We start from the raw sequence: 17,081 nt of genomic DNA, 5'->3' as shown, positions 1-17,081 counted from the left end.
AGGAAAGAGGTGTTCCTCTAATGTCATTGTAATCCTGAAAAATTTCAATCCCTGGTTCGATCCCCTCCAGTCTGCATGTCAAAGTGTCCTTGGGCAAGATACTGAACCCCAAATTACTCTCGAAGGCTGCGCCATCGGTGTGTGAATGTGTATGGTTAGCTCCTCAAACTGATGAGCAATTGGCACCTTGCATGGCAGCCAATGCCATCAGTGTATGATGATGATCATGTGTGTGAATGGGTGAATGAGATATGTCCTGTAAAAGCGCTTTGAGAGGTCGCAAGACTAGAAAGGTGCTATATAAGTACAGTCCATTTACCATTTAAGTCAAGCTACATTTATGATAACTTTTTTTTTTCTTTTTGGAGTTACAGAGTGCTCACTTTTTAGAGCACTCAATGGAATATTTATGCAACGTAAAAACAGAGTCAGAGTAAGGAGCTTAAGCAGAAAATAATAATCCGAGACAATCTGAGATCACTGTTCGTCTCTCAGGTAAAAAAAAAGAAAAAAAGAGTTCTATCTGAATGACAGTAATGTTTAACAGAAAGTACATGCCAGTCTTTTAGAGAGCCTTTCGTGTTTGTTTGTTTTTTTTGTTTGTTTTAACCTTAATGATAGTGTCTCTCTATTACTGATCAAACATTCTAAAGAATTCTAAAAAAAAAGGAAATTTACTACAGTGCAATGAAGATAAGTTTTAATCATGGAAAATGTTAATATGTAACAAAAATAACTTTTAATTTAATCATTATCAATATTCATGTTTTATTCTGGTTTAGGTTGTGTTCCAGTGTATTGGTCTTTTGTTACCACATGAAGTCTATGTTATATGTTGTTCTACTTTGTTTGGTTGTGCTGAATAAACTTTTTTGTTATAGTATATAACCAGTATAACTGAAACGGGCTTGTGTAGGACCCAAATGCAGCACAACAGCAAGGGATACTTAGTAATGTTCCTTATTGAGAAACTCACAGCAGGCGATATGGCAGGTGAGAGAGGAGGGAATAAGTCCTGAGTTCAATCGGAGAGTCTGTGGCAACGAACTGGAGCAGGGGGACAGACTGCCCGGGGAAACCTCCAAACAGCCAGGGAAACAGGCAGACAGACACCAGAAACACTGAAGCAGAACTCGTGGTCGGGGACGAAAAGCTGCAGTGATTACCGGGGCAGAGACAGACGAGCAGGTCAAAGGCAGGCAGGGTCGGCAACGGGAGATCAGTCAGGACAAAAGTGCTGGAAAGACTTGCATGACACAAAGAACAATCTGGCAAAGAGTGTCTGGAGGTTGGTGCTTAAATACAGGGTTGATTACTGATGAGGAGCAGGTGTGGGAGGCGGGAGAAACCATGGTGACTGATGAGGAGGCGGGGCTGACAGGTGAGTGGAAAGTTACTGGGTGCAGGTAAGAGGGAAAAGCAAGCAGGGGACCGGAGTGGATTGTGACAATAACTGGCTTCCTTTTCTTTATGATAAAGTCATAAAGTGGTGACCTCCTTATAAGGGATGATAAGTTTGAGATTTTTGGTAAATTGTCCAATTGTGAAAAACTATATTTCCAGGGGCAAAGAGGGACTGGAGCACACTGAGACTTCATGAAAGTGGAGATGGACAAAGAATAAGGCGAACACATAAATCAGCATCAGGCAAATATTTTGACACTTCAAAGAGTAACTTCTAAATGTCTTTGACAGCGCCAAATTAAGCTTAAAGACATTCTTTCTGATTTGTACTTGCTGGGCAAACATTGTGCAACCTGTTATCTACACTGTCCAGTCTCTCGGTAAAAGAACAAAAATCAAATGAAGCCTTAAATTGTTCAGTAAGTAAATAAATAAACATATTTCTTAGAACTCAGTGCAGTGGATTGTAATGCACAGGAACAAAATATTCAGCATCAAGTCATAGTGTCAACATCATGTTAATTAATCGTTATTAATGCTAAAAAATATATTACTTTACATCCAAGACATACTTACTACTAGTACTACTTCTTTTTTGTTGGAAAGTATGAATAACGATTCTGATTTTAAATTATTTAATATGGTTTAACCAAATAAACTGAATTAATAATTCAAAAAAGTAGGTGTACATTCTGTCAAACATCCAAGGTATTCAAGAGCCCAAAATAAACTTTATTTGAAGTACAAAGCATAACTGAAGTCTGGGTTATAACTGCAGCATGTGTTTTATGATATCGTCTCCCTTCCCACATTTGGTATGTATTCCATATTTAGCTCTGGCTGTGTTAGCAAATCCTATTTAATATAAGGAGTCCTTGAGTAAATGACAGAGTGTGACGGGAGACCTGTGAGATCCAGCTTGTGGTATAACTATGTTATTTTACACTTTAGCTCACTTAAATATATTATTCATTTAGGATATATATTAATTGAATGTTGATATTGATGTAATGTAATTTAATTTGGTTTCTTAAACCTGGTGAATACACTTGACAGAAAGGGGGTCAGGTAAGGACTTTTAACTTTAATTTTTTTATTTTTCTTTCATTGTTGAATACATATGCAAACTATTTGTCATTGGATGTCTGTTTTACCGAAAGACTATGACAAAACTACACCACAGTATTTATTATAAAAGAGACTACATAACATCCCTTTAACAATACAAAGTCATGCTGTCAGTGTTTGCAAAATTTCAGTGTTCCGCTAAATTTAAGGTTCAGGTTCAAGTTCTTTTTAACAACATGGACTTGAGTCACTTAATGTATGAGGTTTCTGTTTCATAACTCTCCTCTGAGAGTACCTCCACTCCTGGAACTAACAACAACTGGACATGCTAAATCTATCCCCCTCTAGAACTGTGAGTACTCACTGCTGCACTAACATGTGCTAGTCACATGCTACGTTTCCCTTGCTTTGGGTAAAAGTGGCAGCTAAATGACTAAATGTACATGTTAAATATACTTTATCTATTAAACATTGAAACTGCTCAATTAAATGCATTTTTTTATGTTTTTGTTGATATCCCTTTGAAACCAAAATGCTATTGATGTCCTGGGCTTCAGTGTTTTTTTCTTGACAAGGTTGCTTACTTGCTGGGTCTGAACCACTGACATGCTGAAGGCCCTGTTTTGAGGAACTTAGATCTGCTCTTGAACAGACAGAGAGAAGCCACAACATTGTCGAACAGGAGCTGGTGGATGCCAGTGAGCGTGTTGGACTTCTGTACTCTCAGGTAAACAAACGGCATGATTTTTTCAGTGATTACAAAATCTTTGTTTTTAAATAACATAAAAATCAGGCTTTTAGAGCACAAGCCGTATAAACACCAAGAAGAATCTTGAGGCTGACCTTGTCCAGATCAAGGCTGAAGTTGATGACACTGTTCAGGAAGCAAGGAATGCTGAGGAGACCAAGAAGGCCATTAATGATGTAGGTTTAACTCTCATTTGTTTTTTATTTTAATTCCAAGTGGAGTCATTTTACATTTTATGTCATCTCCTCTAGGCTGCTATGATGACTTAGGAGCTGAAGAAGGAGCAGGATACTAGTTCTCACCTGGAGTGGATGAAGAAGAACCTGAAGGTTGCTGTTAAGGACCTGCAGCAGGTTGAGGCTGAGAAAAAGTTGGAGAAAGTGTTTGAGGAAAATAAAAATGGGGTTCTTCTAATGTCAGTGTAACCCTAGAAAAATTAGCATGAGCATGAATGTATTCTTGGCCCAACTCAAGATGCATTTGTGATCAGGAGGTTTTTTGGAGGCAAACACAAAGCATGAAAAAAACAACAACTCAATAAACTCTAGCAACCCAGAGCTTCATTGCACACTTTTTGGCACTGACCAAAATATATCCAGCTACAGAATATGTAGAGCAGAGAAAGGTTTTTTTTATTTTTATTTTTTTTGATAGTGTCTTCATTTTACTGATTAAAAGATTGATTTCTGCAATACATTGAAGATGGTATTGGATGACAAAATAAATAAATGAATAAATAAAGAGGGTCTGAACCATGATTTTATCTTGTCATTATTCATGTTTCATTGTTAAGTTTTGTTTCAGTATTTAGTTTTCAATGTTTTTTTTCAGTCTATGTTACATGTTCTTGTCCTGAATTTAACTGATGAATAAATATTTTGTTATACTAGAACTGGCTTCATTTTCTTGATGTCAAAGTAATGTAGTGGTGACCTCCTTACAATAGTCAATGCAATGCAGTATTTTGATATATTTGGAAAAATGTTGAAGATTATAAACTATAATGTTTCCAAGGGGAAACAGGGACTGGAGCACATTTGATTACTTTGTATCCTTTAATTGTGCAAAGTTTCAACACTACTGTCTCTTCATCAAATACATGCACTGTGAAAGATAGAACAGCATAATTTTGATCATTTAGACTGACTTAAATGTCTTGTTTTAATTAGAGTTCAAAGACATTGTTTCTGATTTGTACTTGTTGGGCACACATTATGCTTTCTGATATGTACACTGTCCTCAGTGAAGTGCCCAGTGCTCAGTGATCTGCCCCTGCCTATCTCAGCGTCTTACTAAAGGCTCACGTCCCGACCAGGGCGTTACGCTCCGCTCATACAAACCGTCTAGTTGTACCCTCGCCTCTCGCAAAGCAAGGTCACTCTAAACTCTTCTCTGTGGTTGTCCCCAAATGGTGGAATGACCCCACCAACGGCTACAAGAACAGCAACATCCCTTTCTACCTTTAAAAAACTTGTAAAAACCTTTTTCTTTCGAGACTGCTTCCCTGCCTAACAAAACTAACAAAACTAACAACTACTTTGTGCTCCTTTACACCTTTCTCAGCTTATGTCCTCCTCTGTAAGTCGCTTTGGATAAAAGCGTCTGCTAAATGCAATGTAATGTAATGTAAAGTGCAATGCTTCAGCATCAATAACGCTGATTAATCTTACTAAAATTAAAAGATATTATTTTACTATTTACTACTACTATTAAACTATTATGAAATAACAAAATATACTGAATTAATCATTTCTAAAAAAAAACACGTGTTTGAGTATATTTTCTTTTAAACAAACATGGTGTTCAAGAGTTCAAGTACTGAGTAAGCAGAACTTTTATTTTTTATTAAAATTTAATAATGAAAGATTCTATAATTATGATACAGCATATACCATAAGAACAAATACAAAACAATAGAAACTATTAATTAGGTTGACAAATGTAGCAATCAAAGAGGTATTTTTTAATTATTTATTTTTTAAATCAGTGCATATTCTGTAACACATACATGGTGTTCAAGTGCTCAAAATAAACTTTAATGGAGGTACTAAGCAAAAGTCTGGGTTATAACTCAGCATGTGCTTAATGATATCGCTGGTTTCCTTCCCACATATGGTATGTATTCCATATTTAGCTTTGGCTGTGTAAGCAAATCCCATTTAATATAAGGAGTCCTTGAGTAAATGGCAGAGTGCGACAGGAGACCTGTGAGATCCGGCTTGTGGTATGACTATGCTCTCTTATACTTTAGAGAAGTAACAGAAATTATGTTAATAATCAAAATGTATATAGAGATCAATTGAAACATTTATTTAAATTGTGTTTTTATTCCTGTTTTAATCAACTAAATGTTTTGAACAGGACTGCTAAATACGCTTGACAGAGTGAAGGTCAGGTAAGGAAAACTTATTTATTTTTCTTTATCAGTAGTAAATACATATGCAAACTATTTTTCAGTATTTGAAATTCTGCAATTATTTATTCAAAGATTTTGACCAAACTGCATTTTGAGTATTTATTCTCAGTAAAGGCTGAGTCTAAAAAAGACCAGTAACAAAAGTTTCCAGTAACAATACAAAGACAAGGCTTCAATGTCAGTAAAATTTCAGTGCTTAGCTAAATTTCAAATTCAAGTTTGTGTTCTTAAATGACAGATCCTTTGTGATTTTACAACAGACAAACAAGCCAAAACCATGAGTACAGACGCGGAGATGGCCGTTTATGGCAAAGCTGCCATTTACCTACGTAAGCCAGAGAAGGAGAGAATTGAGGCTCAAAGCAAACCTTTTGATGCCAAGGCTGCCTGCTATGTGACCGATGCTAAGGAGCTGTACATAAAGGGAACAATCATCAAGAAAGATGGTGCCAAAGTCACTGTCAAAGTCCTGGACACTCAGGAGGTTGGTATCATTAAATCAAACTCAAATGGAAATTCAATATAATCAGTTCTCACTGAGACAAATGTCCTGTTCCAGGAGAGAACAGTTAAAGAAGATGACGTCTCTCCAATGAACCCTCCCAAGTTTGATAAAATTGAGGACATGGCCATGATGACCCATCTCAATGAAGCCTCTGTGTTGTATAACCTTAAAGAGCGTTATGCAGCATGGATGATCTACGTAAGACTGCTGAGTAATCTGCTGAATTAAAAATTACAAATATTTAAAATGGCTAAATGCAGGAAAACAAAGAGTTAACTGTTGAATTTCTATGATCCCTTTCAGACCTACTCTGGATTGTTCTGTGCCACTGTGAACCCCTACAAGTGGCTCCCAGTGTACGATGCTGAAGTTGTAAATGCCTACAGAGGCAAGAAGCGTATGGAGGCTCCACCCCACATCTTCTCTGTCTCTGACAACGCCTATCAGTTCATGCTTACTGGTATGTCATCACTAACAATGTAGAATTTTTCAAGTTATGAGGTTATAAATCTTTTGTTTTCTATTTAACAGATAGGGAGAACCAGTCTGTCTTGATCACGTAAGTTTCACATTTGTTTATTTTGTTGAACATAATCACATATCTTGATCAAATTCTTATAAGTCTCTGTTCCTACCTAGTGGAGAATCTGGTGCTGGAAAGACTGTGAACACCAAGCGTGTCATCCAGTACTTTGCAACAATCTCAGTTGGCGGAGGGAAGAGGGACACCTCAAAGGTGGGAGTTTAATACTGTATGATGTTCAAACTTCAGTGTTCTTTAACTATGGAATTCTTTTTATACTTGTCATTTGCTGATATGAATTTTAAACCTGAATTATAGGGGTCTCTGGAGGATCAGATTATTGCAGCCAATCCCCTGCTGGAGGCCTATGGTAACGCCAAAACTGTGAGAAATGACAACTCTTCTCGTTTTGTAAGTATGGAGGGATTTCTACATGTAAAAGCGATCTTGTTATACATTGCCCATGAGGAGGAACATTAAAATTTAATTTGTTCAAAACAGGGTAAATTCATCAGAATCCATTTCGGCACAACTGGCAAACTGGCTAGTGCTGACATTGAGACATGTGAGTAACAATTGTCATAGTACATAAAAATGTTTGGCATTAAGAATCGGCCAAGCTGTCAGTTATGAACTCTTTGTAGATCTGCTGGAGAAGTCCAGAGTGACATTCCAGCTTCCTGATGAAAGAGGCTACCATATCTTCTACCAGATGATGACCAACCACAAACCTGAGCTGATTGGTAAGCATATTGAGTTGTTGTACAATGTCATGGTTTTTTTTACAGGTTTCATATACAACAGCTTAATGAGCTTATCATCCATTTTTGATCTCCAGAAATGTCACTTATCACATCCAACCCCTACGACTTCCCCATGTGTAGCATGGGTCAGATCACTGTAGCCAGCATTGATGACAAAGTTGAACTGGAAGCCACTGATGTGAGTGATCTTCATTTCAATATATGTTGTTCATTAAATACAACAGCTTAAGTGAGCTAACTACATTTAAAGTGATGATGCTTTTTGTGGATACCTCTTTGGAAAACAGAACGCAATTGATATTCTGGGCTTCAGTGGTGAGGAGAAGATGAGCATCTACAAGATGACTGGTGCTGTGCTCCACCATGGTAACATGAAGTTCAAGCAGAAGCAGCGTGAGGAGCAGGCTGAGCCTGATGGCACAGAGGGTGAGTATTAAACGTCAGAGAAACACAGAACTTTGGTTCTTTATTATTATTATTATTATTATTGGTTATTTATCAGAGAAACCTCAGTTAAATCTTGATGGAGGTTTATGGTCACATGCTGTATTAATTGTAAATCACTGAACTATTTTCAGAGGCTGACAAGGTAGCTTATCTGCTGGGTCTGAACTCCGCTGACATGCTGAAGGCTCTGTGCTATCCCAGAGTGAAGGTCGGAAATGAGTTTGTCACCAAGGGACAGACTGTACCTCAGGTATCAAATGTTGATTTGAATTTACTTACATGAAGTACATGAATATTAACATGAGGAAAAGGATACTGATTAACCGTGGTCCCACTTAGATTTTCACATCAGTCACAGTGTGAAAATTAGATCTACTTTTGAGAAATTCCTTGTACATTTACAAATGACTTCAATAAAAATATGTAAAAAATAAAATTCTGTTTACTTTCTATTGTTTAATTTACACTATTAGAAGAAATTCAGAATGCCAATAATGTAGCATTTTACTTCAATCAAATCTCATTCTTGTTTTAATAAGGTGAATAACTCAGTGACTGCCCTGGCCAAGTCCATCTATGAAAGGATGTTCTTATGGATGGTCGTCCGCATCAACGAGATGTTGGACACTAAACAAGCAAGGCAATACTTCATCGGTGTCCTGGATATTGCTGGCTTTGAAATCTTCTGACATGCTGAAGGCTCTGTGCTATCCCAGAGTGAAGGTCGGAAATGAGTATGTCACCAAGGGACAGACTGTACCTCAGGTAACTGAAATAACACGGCCTGAAATTTCTATTTTTATTTACATGTACTACTTGCATATTTATAATACAATGGTCCTGCTTAGATTGTAACATCAGACACTGTGAACATTAGCTCTAATTTCGACAAAAGACTTCAATAAAAATGTGTAATACATTTTAAATTTGTATTCCTTTGTTTTATTTGTGCCATTAAAAGACGTTCAGAACAGTAATGTAGCATTTTACAAAATGGTTCATTGACTTTTGTTTTATCCAGGTGAATAACTCAGTGACTGCTCTGGCCAAGTCCATCTATGAAAAGATGTTCTTGTGGATGGTCGTCCGTATCAATGAGATGTTGGACACTAAGCAAGCAAGGCAATACTTCATTGGTGTCCTGGACATTGCTGGCTTTGAAATCTTTGATGTAAGCTTCATTTCCAACAACTTAGCTGCTGGTGTTTTTTTTTTTTTTTAAATACAATGTCATTCTTATTGTGTGCAAGACATTTTGATAAATATTTGTGCCCTACCAGTTCAACACACTGGAACAGCTGTGCATTAACTTCACCAATGAGAAACTGCAACAGTTCTTCAACCACACCATGTTTGTCCTGGAGCAAGAGGAGTACAAGAAGGAGGGTATTGTCTGGGAGTTCATTGACTTTGGCATGGACTTGGCTGCCTGCATTGAGCTGATTGAAAAGGTGATCATTTATTGTTGTCATTTTTTCTAAATGTTTTAATTTGACTTTAAAACAGTTGTATATCGTTTATTCATCACTTAATAAAATACTTCCAACTTTTTTCAAGCCCATGGGCATCTTCTCCATCCTTGAAGAGGAGTGCATGTTCCCCAAGGCCACAGACACATCCTTCAAGAACAAGCTGTATGATCAGCATCTTGGCAAAAACAAAGCATTTGAGAAGCCAAAGCCCGCCAAAGGCAAGGCTGAGGCCCACTTCTCCCTGGTGCACTACGCTGGCACTGTGGATTACAATATCTGTGGCTGGCTGGACAAGAACAAGGATCCACTGAATGACTCTGTTGTGCAGCTGTACCAGAAATCCTCAGTTAAGCTGCTGGTTCATCTGTATCCTCCTGTTGTTGAGGGTATGATAGTCATTGTATTAAAGTCAAACATATATTTAAGGTTATATTTTGTGTATAACTTTAAAAAAATAACTGGAGCATGAATTTATGTAAATATTGAGTTTTCCTCTGACAAAACATCTCTACTTTACCACAGAGACTGGTGGTGGCAAGAAGGGAGGCAAGAAGAAGGGTGGTTCTATGCAGACAGTGTCTTCACAGTTCAGGGTAAGGTTTAACATTGCAAACTTGTTAATGAAATCATATTTCATTAACTTAATACTGAAACCAACAATTGTGACTTTTCAAAACCAACCACGTTACCATTTTGGATTTACAGGAGAACTTGGGCAAGCTGATGACCAACTTGAGAAGCACACATCCTCACTTTGTGCGTTGCCTGATTCCCAATGAATCAAAGACTCCAGGTACACCGAGAACATAATTTCAGTACAGTTTTTTTAGGGTTGGATTGGTTGGTATGATTTCTTTATTTGTGTGCAGCTTTAACAAAGAGGCTAACTATTTATTAGAGATGGGAATTGATAAGATTTTTACGATTTCGATTCCATTATCGATTCTGCTTAATGATTGGATTCTTTATCGATTCTCTTATCGATTCTCATTTGGGATAAAAACGAGAACAAACAGTTTGATCAGCATCAACTTTGTTTAGTTAGAAGTATCACGACACTACACAACCAACAGTGAGGTCAAAAGAGGCCCATAGTCTAGATAATAGTAACAATGTGTAACTGTGGCAAGAAGCACATTGCGCTAACATGGTAGGCAGTGTGTTACTTACCAGAGTTACCTTCCGTAGTAACAGCATAGGTGGTCATAGCCTGGGTACTGCCGCTGCTGCTAGGTTGAGATTCATCTCCAGTCCGAAGCGTGTCAAAACACGACGTTCCATGGAATTGAAACACACGGAACCGGTTCTTGTTGAGAACTGGTTCTCGATTCCCATCCCTACTATTTACACAAAAAAGTAAACCAGAAATGTCTTTTTACAGGTCTGATGGAGAATTTCCTGGTCATCCACCAACTCAGGTGTAACGGTGTGCTGGAGGGTATCAGAATCTGCAGAAAAGGTTTCCCCAGCAGAATCCTCTATGGTGACTTCAAGCAGAGGTATTAAGAGAATTTCTAACATAATTTTGATGAGAGAATATTAAAAGAAAATGCACACACTGACCATTAATTATCTCATCAAAGATATAAGGTGCTGAATGCCAGTGTCATCCCTGATGGCCAGTTCATTGACAACAAGAAGGCTTCAGAGAAGCTGCTTGGGTCAATTGATGTTGATCATGACCAGTACAGATTCGGACACACCAAAGTAAGCGACTTGATTTATCAGCTATGATATCTCGTTGGGTCCAGTGTGGTTTTCAGTTCCTTTTTATGTAACATATTGATTGGAAATGTGTATATTGTATCTGTTAATATGAAAGCAGGACATCACAATAAGTACTTAACATAAATTTGGTGACCGTAGGAAGGACTAACAAATGATCACATGTTAGTAAAGAAGCCAAATACTTATCAGGTAGCCCTAACCCTTGAACGACGAGGGGTAGGTGAAGTGTTTTTGATTGTTTGTTTGTTTGTTTTAAGGCTTGGAAGGACTCACTCTCATCATCCTCCATTTACTTGTATTTGTTGTTTATTTGTTCAGGTGTTCTTCAAGGCTGGTCTGCTGGGTACCCTTGAGGAGATGAGAGATGAAAAACTGGCATCTCTGGTCACGATGACTCAGGCTCTTTGTCGTGGTTATGTCATGAGAAAGGAGTTTGTGAAGATGATGGAAAGGAGGTATGTTGAAAATAGCAAATTCTGAGGCATAGTATGAGTATGAAAAATCCTAAAAGACAGCATTGCCCATAACATCAAGTTTTTCTCTATAGGGAAGCCATCTATACCATCCAGTACAATGTCCGATCATTCACAAATGTGAAAAACTGGCCATGGATGAAGGTGTACTACAAAATCAAGCCTCTGCTGAAGAGTGCTGAAACTGAGAAGGAGCTGGCTAACATGAAGGACAACTATGAGAAGATGAAAACAGACTTGGCTGCTGCCCTAGCCAAGAAGAAGGAACTGGAGGAGAAGATGGTGTCCATTGTGCAGGAGAAAAATGATCTGCAGCTGCAAGTAGCATCTGTAAGTACATTTTTCAGTGTTTTCTTTTTGTTTGTTTTATTTGTTTGTTTGTTTTTTTGCTAAGGTCTATTTTCATATAATGAACTAGGAATCTGAGAATCTGTCAGATGCTGAGGAAAGATGTGAGGGACTTATCAAGAGTAAGATTCAGATGGAGGCCAAACTCAAAGAGACAACCGAGAGACTGGAGGATGAAGAGGAAATCAATGCTGAGCTCACTGCCAAGAAGAGAAAGCTGGAGGATGAATGCTCTGAGCTGAAGAAGGATATTGATGATCTGGAGCTTACTTTGGCCAAAGTGGAGAAGGAGAAACATGCCACTGAGAACAAGGTTTGCAAATGTCAATATATTTAGTAATTTAAAGAACACTTAAGTATTACTATGTGATAACAACGTCTTTCTTATGAACCTAGGTGAAGAACTTGACTGAGGAGATGGCTTCTCAAGATGAGAGCATTGCTAAGCTGACCAAAGAAAAGAAAGCCCTTCAGGAGGCTCACCAGCAGACTCTTGATGACCTGCAGGCTGAGGAAGACAAAGTCAACACTCTGACCAAAGCCAAGACTAAGCTTGAGCAGCAAGTGGATGATGTAAGTTTACAAAGCCACTTGGGTTGGCAAAGCATGATTCATCTGATGGCATGTGATGTTAAAAGACTTGTTTCATTGTTCAGCTTGAGGGTTCTCTGGAGCAAGAGAAAAAGCTACGTATGGACCTTGAGAGAGCCAAGAGGAAGCTGGAGGGTGACCTTAAACTGGCCCAGGAATCCATCATGGATCTTGAGAATGACAAGCAGCAGTCTGACGAGAAACTGAAAAAGTAAAATTGAATTTATCCAACAACCATTCTTTTCAAAATTATGGGTAACTGAAAGAACTCTTAGTATGTACCTTTTCTGTTATTCTCACAGGAAGGACTTTGAAATCAGTCAGCTCCTGAGCAAGATTGAGGATGAGCAGTCATTGGGTGCCCAGCTTCAGAAGAAGATCAAGGAGCTCCAGGTTACATATCATGTTACATAACACAATAATGTATACTTTGCCATATTGTGTATTATGAGTTGAATTTTGCTAATAGAAAACACATATTTCCATTTTACTGATAATAAAACAGGCCCGTATTGAAGAACTGGAAGAGGAGATTGAGGCGGAGCGTGCTGCTCGTGCCAAGGTTGAAAAGCAGAGAGCTGACCTCTCCAGGGAACTTGAAGAGATCAGTGAGAGGCTGGAGGAGGCTGGTGGAGCCACAGCTGCTCAGATTGAGATGAACAAGAAGCGTGAAGCTGAGTTCCAGAAGCTCCGTCGTGACCTTGAGGAGTCCACTCTGCAGCATGAAGCCACTGCTGCTGCTCTTCGTAAGAAGCAGGCTGACAGTGTAGCTGAGCTGGGAGAGCAGATCGACAACCTCCAGCGTGTCAAGCAGAAGCTTGAGAAGGAAAAGAGTGAATACAAGATGGAGATTGATGACCTCTCCAGCAACATGGAGGCTGTTGCTAAAGCAAAGGTACACAACACATCAAATAGTCTTTTAATACCCAAATTATTACCATAAATAGGGCAATTGCGATTATAAATGTAATCTGATGACTGATTTGATCTGTCTTTTCCCCATTAGGGAAATCTTGAAAAGATGTGCCGTACTCTTGAGGACCAGCTAAGTGAACTGAAGACCAAAAATGATGAAAATGTCCGTCAAATCAATGACATGAGTGCACAAAGAGCACGTCTCCTGACAGAAAATGGTATCAAAAAGTTATCAGTGAATTATCTGTTGTGCATTATTGAGAACTGTGACACAAAGTAACATATCATGACATCTTTCACACAAGGTGAGTTCACCCGTCAAGTAGAAGAGAAAGAAGCTCTTGTCTCCCAGCTGACCAGAGGCAAACAGGCCTTCACACAGCAGATTGAGGAGTTGAAAAGACAAATTGAAGAGGAGGTTAAGGTAAGGAAACTGTAATTATGTGCTAATAGACTTATTTAATTAGACGATGTGCACACTGAATATTGTTTCTTACACCAGGCCAAGAATGCTCTTGCCCATGGAGTGCAATCAGCCCGCCACGACTGTGACCTGTTGAGGGAGCAGTTTGAGGAGGAGCAGGAGGCTAAGGCTGAACTACAGCGTGGAATGTCCAAGGCTAACAGTGAGGTGGCTCAGTGGAGATCTAAGTATGAAACTGATGCTATCCAGCGTACTGAGGAGCTTGAGGAAGCCAAGTGAGTGCATTTTAAACAATAAAATGACCAAGTGTATCATTATAACATAGCTCAACTGACCGCAGTAATGCAAGTATGAATAATTTCACTTTAACAAATGTATGCCAGCATTACAATTGAAATTTGTTTATTTTGAGGCATACATTTTGGAATTTAGATGTTTGTTTGATTTTGTAAACATTTGTAATTATTTCTATTTCATATATGCAAAAACATCTAGAAACAAAAAAAAAGGTCAAATCACACCTTTTTCAAACAGGAAAAAACTGGCCCAGCGCCTTCAGGAGGCTGAGGAGCAGATTGAGGCAGTGAATTCCAAGTGTGCTTCTCTTGAGAAAACCAAACAGAGGCTCCAGAGTGAGGTGGAGGACCTCATGATTGATGTGGAGAGAGCCAATGCTCTGGCTGCCAACCTGGACAAAAAGCAGAGGAACTTTGACAAGGTAGCAACATTTACTTTGTGTGAACATGAGATCAAATTGAAGAAAACTAAAATGATTTTTATTGGATGGAATAATAACTAAGTAATCTCTATTATTGTGTAATTTAGGTCTTGGCAGAGTGGAAACAGAAGTACGAGGAGGGTCAGGCAGAGCTTGAGGGAGCTCAGAAGGAGGCTCGTTCTCTTGGCACTGAGCTGTTCAAGATGAAGAACTCCTATGAGGAAGCTCTGGATCAGCTGGAGACCATGAAGCGTGAAAACAAAAACCTCCAACGTGAGTTATGGCCACTTTCTGTAATATAAATTGTATTCAACACAGGTATTAGAATAAAATGTTTATATTCAGCATTTTCAGGCTGACCAATCTAAAAAACACAACTTTCTCTGCAGAGGAGATCTCAGACCTGACGGAACAGATTGGTGAGACTGGCAAGAGCATCCATGATCTGGAGAAGGCCAAAAAGCAGGTGGAGACAGAGAAGTCTGAGATCCAGACAGCTCTTGAAGAGGCTGAGGTACAACTTTTCTGCAAAGACCTTCTGAAAACCCACAGGAAAATATTTTATACAAATGTGAAATTTGATATTAATATTTTTGTTTTGATATTATTAGGGAACTCTGGAACATGAAGAGTCTAAGATCTTGCGTATCCAGCTGGAGCTCAACCAGATTAAGGGTGAAGTGGACAGGAAGCTGGCAGAGAAGGATGAGGAGACGGAGCAGATCAAAAGGAACAGCCAGAGGGTGATTGACTCCATGCAAAGCACTCTGGATTCTGAAGTCAGAAGCAGGAACGATGCCCTGAGAATCAAGAAGAAGATGGAGGGAGACCTGAATGAGATGGAGATTCAGTTGAGCCATGCCAATCGCCAGGCTGCTGAGTCCCAGAAGCAGCTGAGGAATGTGCAGGCACAGCTCAAGGTATTGGAAGATAGGATGTTGTCACACAACAGACTTGGGTCAATGTATAGGTATACAACTTACATTTTGTCATTCATGTGAATATTTTGCTGATATTTTTTCACCAGGATGCTCAACTGCACCTTGATGATGCTGTCAGAGCCCAGGATGATATGAAAGAACAAGCAGCTATGGTGGAGCGCAGGAACAGTCTCATGATGGCTGAAATTGAGGAACTGAGAGCTGCTCTTGAACAGACAGAGAGAAGCCGCAAAGTTGCTGAACAGGAGCTGGTGGATGCCAGTGAGCGTGTTGGACTTCTGCACTCTCAGGTGAAGAAACACTATGATTTTTTCAGTCATTAAAAAATCTTTATTTTAAATGAAATAAAAGTCAGTGATGACTTAAAGGACAATTTTTTTTTACCTTTTTAGAACACAAACCTTTTGAACACCAAGAAGAAGCTTGAGGCTGACCTTGTCCAGGTTCAGGGTGAAGTTGATGACAGTGTTCAGGAAGCAAGGAATGCAGAGGAGAAGGCCAAAAAAGCCATCACTGATGTAGGTTTAAACATCCTTTGTTTTTATTTTAACATACACAATATAACATACAACAAGATTTCTAATTATCATTTGATGTTTCCTTTAGGCTGCTATGATGGCTGAGGAGCTGAAGAAGGAGCAGGATACTAGTTCTCACCTGGAGCGGATGAAGAAGAACCTGGAGGCTGCTGTTAAGGACCTGCAGCACCGCCTGGATGAGGCCGAGAATCTGGCCATGAAGGGTGGCAAGAAGCAGCTCCAGAAACTTGAGTCGAGAGTAAGACAATTTTGTTCTGATTTACACAATCAAACAAATAAAACAAAGAAAACTGAAAATGGAAAATACATGGATTCTAAATCTTCCATATTTTATTTTATTTTTCTGAAGGTGCGTGAGCTAGAGGCAGAAGTTGAGGCTGAGCAGAGACGTGGAGCAGATGCTGTTAAGGGTGTCCGCAAATATGAGAGGAGAGTAAAGGAGCTCAACTATCAGGTACAACTACATTACGCTTTTACATGTACAGTACAAATATATGTATTATACTTACAATCACAAATTCTGAAAAATCCAAAACAATATTTTTTATTGCAGACTGAGGAAGACAAGAAAAACGTTACCAGGTTGCAGGATTTGGTTGACAAGTTGCAGGTCAAGGTGAAGGCCTACAAGAGGCAGGCTGAGGAAGCGGTAAGGGCAAAAAATATGTATTTTGAACTATGTGAACTTGATATGTCATAGTTAGGACAAAACATCTTTCTGTCTGTTATATGTCAGGAGGAGCAGGCCAATGTCCACCTGTCCAAGTGTAGGAAGATCCAGCATGAGTTGGAGGAGGCTGAGGAGCGTGCTGACATTGCAGAGTCCCAGGTCAACAAACTAAGAGCAAAGAGCCGCGACTCTGGCAAGGTAACACATTCCAGCAGGAAGTACATACCATAACCATAATTGCTTTTAGCTTTGTAAAATTCACGACAGACAAAATCTTAATATATATGCAGAGTATGATGTGTATAAATGTACACATTTGCTGTATGTACTGATTGTTTTATTTTTTTACAGGGAAAAGACACAGCTGAGTAAAGCACTCAGGCAAAT

At 38.9% G+C, this 17,081-nt stretch overlaps 1 protein-coding gene across 1 annotated transcript; it reads left to right on the top strand.

The window, feature by feature from the left end:
* The first annotated feature begins 5,913 nt into the window (after positions 1-5,913).
* On the top strand, positions 5,914-17,081 carry LOC104940178 (myosin heavy chain, fast skeletal muscle). The gene is made up of 39 exons (XM_027273184.1): positions 5,914-6,120; positions 6,196-6,339; positions 6,445-6,601; positions 6,673-6,700; positions 6,781-6,883; positions 6,983-7,075; positions 7,166-7,229; positions 7,309-7,407; positions 7,503-7,606; positions 7,716-7,854; positions 8,007-8,125; positions 8,897-9,046; positions 9,156-9,326; positions 9,433-9,733; positions 9,870-9,940; positions 10,053-10,140; positions 10,729-10,846; positions 10,931-11,054; positions 11,394-11,530; positions 11,623-11,878; positions 11,967-12,209; positions 12,293-12,469; positions 12,553-12,698; positions 12,790-12,880; positions 12,993-13,382; positions 13,494-13,620; positions 13,708-13,826; positions 13,905-14,101; positions 14,361-14,544; positions 14,652-14,817; positions 14,934-15,058; positions 15,156-15,464; positions 15,572-15,775; positions 15,878-16,003; positions 16,092-16,262; positions 16,374-16,478; positions 16,578-16,673; positions 16,761-16,892; positions 17,046-17,081. Exons 1-39 carry the CDS (start codon positions 5,914-5,916, stop codon positions 17,064-17,066), a joined length of 5,802 nt encoding a protein of 1,933 aa, XP_027128985.1. The 3' UTR covers positions 17,067-17,081.

This window comes from Larimichthys crocea, chromosome XXI (assembly GCF_000972845.2).
Source record: "Larimichthys crocea isolate SSNF chromosome XXI, L_crocea_2.0, whole genome shotgun sequence".
Classification (NCBI taxonomy): Eukaryota; Metazoa; Chordata; class Actinopteri; family Sciaenidae; genus Larimichthys; species Larimichthys crocea.
This window is presented reverse-complemented; position numbering and strand designations above follow the sequence as displayed.

Coding starts and splice junctions, on each gene's coding strand:
- LOC104940178 (XM_027273184.1), top strand. CDS start 5,914: ATGAGTACAGACGCGGAGATGGCCGTTTATGGCAAAGCTGCCATTTAC. Junction 12,881..12,992: donor AGAAGATCAAGGAGCTCCAG/GTTACATATCAT, acceptor ATAATAAAACAG/GCCCGTATTGAAGAACTGGA. Junction 13,621..13,707: donor ACGTCTCCTGACAGAAAATG/GTATCAAAAAGT, acceptor CTTTCACACAAG/GTGAGTTCACCCGTCAAGTA.